The sequence below is a fragment of the Echinops telfairi genome, unplaced genomic scaffold (genome assembly GCF_000313985.2).
Source record: "Echinops telfairi isolate 266 unplaced genomic scaffold, ASM31398v2 ScPeMD7_7469;HRSCAF=8507_1, whole genome shotgun sequence".
In the NCBI taxonomy this organism is placed as follows: Eukaryota; Metazoa; Chordata; class Mammalia; order Afrosoricida; family Tenrecidae; genus Echinops; species Echinops telfairi.
In genome coordinates, this window is record NW_022111373.1 from 148,732,080 (window position 1) to 148,739,591 (window position 7,512).

At 58.3% G+C, this 7,512-nt stretch overlaps 1 protein-coding gene across 1 annotated transcript in view; it reads left to right on the top strand.

Moving 5' to 3' along the window:
• Positions 1–3,746: 3,746 nt before the first annotated feature.
• The window catches only part of PLEKHG4B (pleckstrin homology and RhoGEF domain containing G4B), a 58,173-nt gene continuing 54,407 nt past the window's right edge, over positions 3,747–7,512 (top strand). The window contains exons 1-2 of the mRNA XM_004698405.1: positions 3,747–3,842; positions 4,018–4,229. Of these exons, the coding sequence (XP_004698462.1) occupies positions 3,747–3,842; positions 4,018–4,229 (308 nt within the window). The remainder of the gene's footprint in view (positions 3,843–4,017; positions 4,230–7,512) is intronic.

Sequence of the window (7,512 nt, forward strand, 5' to 3'; positions counted from 1 at the left end):
GGGTGGGGTGGACTCAGGGCCTTACTGTGCTGTAATGTTTTCAGCGCCATCCTCAGCGTGACTGGCCTCACTTTGGCTGCTGACAGCGAGCCTCTGCGCGGCCTCTTGCCCCAGATGTAGTCCGCGGATCCCCGTGGATTCCTTGGGACAGGGTCCATGGGTGCGATCACCGTCTGTGTTGAACAAGATTTGTGACGACGACGGCTCGCTGGCCTTGCACAGTTCTCTCATGCAGACCCCGGTTTCATTTCTCTCACAAAGGCCGTCTCGTCCCTTCCTCTGTTTCCAGCGTCGGCATTCCAGATGCCAATGATGAGCAATGCCTCTTGATCGCATGCTTGGTCAATTTCAGATGCAAGACGTGGTGGGGTTTATCACTTTCTTCACCGCTGGCTCTAGTGATGGGTGTGTAGATTTGAATAATCTTGCAGTCATTGGACTTCCTTGCAGGTGCCCAGGTATTGCCCGATCCCAGACAGCCGGGGGCTTCAAGATAGGTCGTTTCTGAAATGTCTTGCTTCCCATGTTTGACTGCAATGTTCTTGTTTCCAAGCGGAGCAGCTGGTGGTTTTGATCGTTGACCTGTGGTTAGTAGTCTGATCTCTAACCCCTACAGGACCCCAGCGCTCCCTTCACACACCTAGCATACCTCAGAACCAGGTCCAGGCACCAGTTCTGCTTGGCATTGCCTGTGAAGGAGCTGAGGCTGGAAAGGGAGGCTGCATGGCAGTCCCCTCTGGGTGGAGGTGGAGGCACACAGATGTCCTGGGAGGAAAAGTACTGAACAAGGTGGGTGCTGACTGTGTCCTGCTCCTCCCGGACGGTTGGCATGGACCCACCTAGTGGGCCTGGCTCCGCTGCCTTCTTCCTGCTTTGGGGCGGACCCGCCTTCCCGAGGCATCCAGCAGCCGCTGGGGTCGGACCCAGTGCACAGGTCTACCTCAGACACACAGGAATGTGCAGGTGCCCCACCCGGCCCAGGTGCCCGCCACCTCCAGACCATGGCTGGCTGTCTGGGCTGTGCTGGGCGTGGGCTTTGTGTGGTCCACTGAGCCCAGCCTCTCCCTGGTCCCGGTCACTCTTAGCCTGGTCCCACTGTGCTCCACCACAACGTTGCCTTGGCAGCATTGGGGGCAGGTGCCGGGCTGGCCGGAGGCCTACACCGCCAACCCCACAGCCACAGGGAGAACCCGCAGGATGGACTCCTTCGCAGGGCCTGGCCATGGCGGGGAGGGGGCACAGTGAGGGGTGAAGCCCTGACCCACAGGGAGCAGGTGTCTGTCCTCACCCAGGGCGGGCAGCTGTGGCCTCAAGAATCACAGGTGGCTCCTGCCAGCCTCGCTCCCTGAGCTGGTCAGAGCTGACCAGTCCGGGACAATCCCGTGCGTGGAGTGAGAGGTGGGCTTAGCAAGTCTGAGCCCGTGTGCACCAGCCCGCCAGCCCTCCTTTCAGAGCGACCATGTGAATAGCTAGCATTCCAGGCCCCAGGAATGTCTGCCTCCCCCTCAGCCTTCTTTGTGTCCCAGCTTTGTCCTGCTGGGACCTGAGGCCCTGCAGTCGCTGGGCGACCCTGCCTCTGAGGTCCCATGGGGGGGTGGGGGTGGTAAGACTAAGAGCAAACAAGAGAGTGACTCCCAGGCTGGGGGTTGCAGGTCGTTTTACCCCCAGAGGTAGGAAGTAGCCAGACAGTCTGAATGTTTGCTTAACGCTGGCTTGGCGGCCGGCTGAGAAAGCAGCCCATTGGATGGTGGCAGGAGGGGGTCGGAGAAAGGTAGCCTTCCCTTGTGAGCGCCAGACGCTTCACGTCTTGGTTCACAGCGCGCACACACGCGCACACGTGTGGCTAGCACAGGACACAGGCATCGCTGCTGCGCGGCTGTGTCAAAGGGTGCAGGGGACAGAGCCTCCACCCTACCACAGGGGCTGCAGGGCCACACACTGAGGCCCGCCCCCTCGGGGAGCTGCCTCCAGGAGGGGAGTTGAGCCCCCTTGCTTGTGTCTCATTGGTTGTGGGAAACAGCCCTCTTGGAATGGCTTCTGACATGATGTTAATGACCTAAACCAGCCAAACTCCCCAAGTGGAGTCGACAGCGACCCTGTAGGACACAGGGGAGAACTGGCCCTCTGGTGTTCGTTCACTTTACAGGAGTAGAAATTCCCGTGTTTCTTCCGAGGAGGGGCTGGAGGTTTCGAACTGCTAACCTGGCAGTTAGCAGCCCAACTACGTCACCAGGTTAACAATGTACTCATTCCTTTTAACATAGGGTACAGTAAGTATATTGCTAACCTAAGGAAGCCACCAGCTGTTCCTCTGGAGAAAGAGGAAGCCTTTTGCCCTGGTCAGGACTTACAGCCTGGGCAACCCCGTGTCCGGCCGCCGTGAGTCCCAGTCAGCTCGATGGCAGTGGGTCTGGTTCTGGGTTTTTCAATGGCGCAATAAGGGACAAACTAGGTGAAAAGAGGTAATGGCCAGTCTGCCAGGCAGCCCCATGGCTGCCAGTCGAGCGGAGCTCATTCTGAACTCCGTTCTCACTGCACGGAGTCAACCCTGCGAGACAGCGGTGCGAGCTGGCCCTGTGGGTTTCCAAGACTGTCAACTTTTTGTGGGAGTAGAAAGCCTCATCTTTCACCCTCCTAGCAGCTGGTGGTTTCGAACTGCTGACTTTGCAGTTAACCGCCAGAGGTATCACCCACTGCGCCGCCAGCAGCTCCCCTGTAAAGCTGAGTAGCACTGCCCCGTGGGGACAGTCTGACACACCCTTCTCAGCGAGCAGCTGGTAGGTCCGTGGCACCACCCAGCTCCTACTTCCAAGTAGCCACATCTGTAAAAGGGTGAACATGCCTGCAAGCGCGGGGAGGAACGGCTCGTGCCACAGGATGCCCTGGCAGCACCGTCCCCTTGGAAACTTCCAATGCTCAAATCCAGGAAGCCACGTGGTGTCCATGAACCCGCCCCTCTGAGGACAGGCTTTCCTTTGTGATGCCCACAAGGCCGACTGGGTGTGGATGGGGCCTAACCCTCAGCTGGGACTGACCCCCGTGGTGCCCGCCCCCCCATAAAGATGGCATTAGATTTGGGGATCCAGCCGCCTCTGGGAATGGGAAAGTGGTGGGAAGATGTCAGGGTTCCACGCTCAAGCCTTCCACTGGGGAGGTTCAGGCCTGTTTACCCCACACGGAGTCTGCCCAGGAAACCACCGGAGCAGTGTGTGTGCATGTAGCTCATCTACACTGGGGAGAATGGGGGTGGCCTGTTTTCACACTTGCTGGCATGGGGGTAGGACTCCTGTACACCTGCAGCAACCAGGGTTTGTCTGTCCACGCTGGTGGGAGGTGTATGTGTGTGGGAGTCTTTGTTTACATCCGTGGGGATTGGGGTGGCCTGTCCACACAGATTGGAATTAGGGGGGACAGCTGGTCTACACCAGCAGGTGGAGGTGTAGTCCGGTTATACTGATGGAAACAGTGTGGGGTGGCAGCCGGTCTACCTGTGGGAATGTGTCACTCCATCCACACCTGCAGGAATGGAGTCAGGGCAGCAGGGCTACCCCTGCAGATAGGGATGTGTGGAGCATCCACACTGATGGGAACAATGTTGGGGGGGGCAGCCCTTCTGCACTCCTGGGGATGGGGGAGCAGCCCATCCACTCCGGTGGGAGTGGGAGTGGGAGCGGGGAGTGGGCTTACACTCGCGTGAATGGGGAGCAGCCGGTCTACACCCGTGGGAGCCACCGCCCCAGAGTAAAATGGCAGACCCCGGCTCCGCTGGAACAAAGCACAGGCGGCCGGCCCAGAGGGAGGAGCGTGCGCGCCCAGGTTGGTCCCGCAGGTCGGCGCGCCAGGTGAGGGCGCGTCCGCAGGGCTGGGCCGCTTGGCGGCCGGTCAGTCCGCCCCGGATGTGAGCCGCTGTCTATGGCCTGCCTCCGGGGGCCCAGGCGAGACCCCCCAGCTCAAAGACCCCTCCCAGCCGCAGGTGAGCGCCCCTCCGCCGGCTCCTACCTGGGCCGCACCCCTCAGGTTGAAACCCGTCCCCCTAACTCCCCTCGGTGGCCCACCCCCGCCTCTGCGCCCACCGGCCGCTTCCGCGCCCCGGGGCGGGCACGCGGGGACCGCGGCCCAGCGCGCGCTTTGGACGAAGTGGACTTAGGGGCGCGCGCTCCACCCCGGGACAAAGGCGGCGCCCGCGTGGAGAAGCCAGGGGGTCTCCACCTTTTCCACCGCGCGACGAGGTAGGTGGGTCCCGAGAAGGGACGAGGGGCTGCCCCGCCACCGATCTCCATGCCCGAGGGCCACCAAGTTTGACTTTTGAGGCGCTCAGCGTCGTGGAGCAAACTTCCCAGTCACCTCATGCATATTTACGAGGTAAATGCTTTCGGACCCAGATTTGCATTTTCTGGGTCTGAAGGGGCTTCCGCGGGGGGAGGGGAGCACAAAGCCTGGAGACTTGTCGCCAAGGATGACAAGGACTGCCCCAGCCCCGCAGACCAGCCTTGCAGGCAGAAGTGGCAGCCCTGCCTAGTGAGCCAGCCCACCAGGGGCTTGGGAGAAAGGACTGAGGTGGGTGTTTCTCCTCGTAAGGCACAGCCAGTGGGGTTTGTCTCTGTCCTCTCTGTGTGGGGAGATTAAAGGGTGTTTTCTGCGCCCTAATTATCCTCCAGGCCTGTTACTCACGAGCACTCTTATTTGAAATGGGTGGCTGGCACCTCCAGGTGTTCAATGAAGAATTAAGACGGATAATTAGAAAATGAAGCTGACCGTACTGGAAGCTGGAAGCCAGTTGGGCATTAAACGGGCTGTGCCCTGGGGAAGCCCTGGCCTGCGTGAAGGCGGCACAGTGGACAGGGTCCATGCTGGCATGTCCCTGGAAGGTCTCAGGCAGCTCCCGGCTTCCAGGAGGGCCTGCCACCGTGCTTGCTAGTGGCTGGTCTCCAGTGCACAGACGTGTGTGCGCTAGGACTTGATGTGTACGTGGTTCCTTGCCAAGGGGCCTGTGGAGGAAGGACACTCCCGTCCCCCAGCCAGTGACCGCAGGACCCCTGTTCAGGGAACTATACACCTTTCTGAGGGAGCAGGTTCAGGTAGAAGTTGCCCCTCTCGGGTGTTCCATCATCCTTGGGGTTCGCTCAGTGATCAATTCCTTTTGGATCACCCCACAATACCGGGAGTACAAAACACAGCTTCCCAGACCCACAGCTGGCCAGCACCTTGGACCGTGGGCTTCACAGAGCTGAACACTGGCTGTGAGGAATGGGTCCTTGGCTCCTTGGGGTCCTCCCTCCACCCAAGCTGGGCCCACACTTCCTTCCCCACTCAGATGGGTCTTTCCCACGAGCAGTGGCATTCTGTGGTGTGTGTGTATCTGTGTATGGGAGTGTGCGTGCATAGACGCAGGTGTAGATGGGGTGTGAATGCTGGGTGTTGTGTGTACATGTACATGTGCCAAGTGTGTACTCGCAGTGACCCTGTAGGACACAGGAGAACTGTCCCTGTGGGTTCCCGAAGCTATAAATCTTTACGGGAGCCGAGGCCTTAACTTCCCCTGGAGGGGTGGCTGGCAGATTCTAATTACTGATGGTTCAATTAACCTGAAATCATTACCCAGTGCACCAGCAGGGTGCCTTGAAGGGAAGAAACACCTGGATTCATCCTAAGCCTGGCTTGGAGGGGAGCTGGGGACTGGATGTGCAGCTCCTGTGGGTGGGCCACAGACTTGGAGGTGGATACCACCAGGAGAGAAATCACAGCTTCAGGTTATGCTGTGCTAGCTCACAGACCAGGGAGCTTCAAAGAGAACATCTTCCTGAACCCTTTGAAACTCCCTGGCCTAGTCATGTGATTCATTGTGTTTGGTTTGGTTTTTATGGAGACAAAACGTCTGTAGCGTAAGATTCACCATCTTCACCATTTTCAGCATACAGTCTCGTGGCATCGTAAGGTCCCCGCGGTGGTGCAGCTGTTTTAGTCTGCCTTGTGTTTCTGAAACACTTTCATCTCCCCAGACAGAACCAGTGTCACCTTGCCTTACAGAGTTGCCGCCCCACCCTCAGCCTCTGTCTCCGGGGCGCCCGGCTCTCCCTTTCTCACACGGATGGAGTCCTGCACTTGTCCTTGCCCCATGAGGGCTGCCTCATCCACATGGCATGTGTCAGACTCTCTCTTTAGGGCTGAATAAAACTCCATTGCATAGATAGCCGCAGCGCACAGTGCATCCCTCAGATGGGGGTGACGCCCAGCGGCCTCCACCTTTTGGCAGGCAGTTGTGAACAGTGCTGTGAGGAACACCCGTGTCCAAGGATCTGACTGATTCGTGAGGGGGCTGCGGGCCGGCTGTGGAAAAGTTCCTGTATCTTTTCATTCCATTTCCCCACTCACGTTTGGAAGCCCTCTGGGATGCCCGAGAGTGGAATTACTGGGTCTGGTGGTTAATCTTGGAGCCCTGGTGGTGTCGTGGTGACTTGTTGGGTGCGATTCCCGTGGTGCGCAGTTCAAAACCACCAGCACCTCCAAGAGGGAGAGACTGGGCCGTCTATGCCCAGGGCAGCTGCCGTGTCAGAAACCCACAGAGGGTCTGTCTCTGGATCGCAGTGAGTGTTTGACCTTGTTGATGGTTATTTCCACAGCCAGCCTATAAGGACAGGGTAGTACTGCCCCGTGGAGTTCCCGAGGCAAGATGTAACTGTTCAGGGGAGCAGAAAGCCCTGTCTTTCTCCCACGGAGCAGCTGGTGGTTAAAACTGCAAACACGCGTTGGCACCAACTCGACGGCAGTGAGTTTTTAAATTTTATTTTACGATTATGCTAACGCCCAAGGTCAGCAGTCGGGAACCACCAGCTCCCAGGGGGAACGGTGAGGCTTTCTCTTCCAGTGGCGTTCAAGTCTCCGAAGCCCACACGCAGGGTCAGTTTTACCCTGTCCTGCCGGGTCACTGTGCGTCAGAATTAACCAACGTGTTGGCAGTGCCTTCGGTTTGAAGTTTTTTATTGTTATTCTGCATCTAGCTTTTTGGGAGAAATGGCCAACCTCGGTCTTCTCCAATTCTCCACGTCCTTGCTAAGTCTTGTGTTGTCTGATAAAAAATGATTCCTAGAGCCATGTGCTGGGTGTGGAGTGGTCTCACCATGCGGCTGTGGTAGGCATTTCCGTCCTGCCTAAGGATGGCGACTCTGTGTGTCCTCCTTGACCAGGGAATGACTCAGGCTGCGAAACGGCCCACTTTTCATTAGGCTGTGTGTCTTTCTGCTGCTAATCAGTAGGAGCTGCTGGGCAGTTCTTGATATCTTCTGGATAGTAAGTGAAGCCCTGGTGGGGATGTGGGTTACGTACTGGGCTGCCAACCTCAACGTCGGCAGTGGGAACTCACCAGCTCCTCCGAGGGAGGAAGAAGGACGCCTGCCCCCGTCAAGAGTCACAGCTTCTAGGCCTGTCCTTCAGTCAGGACCCATGGGGTACCATGCTCTGGCCCCCGAGTCTGTCCTTTGTACTCCCTCAGGGGCTCTCTGCTCTGCTCCCACG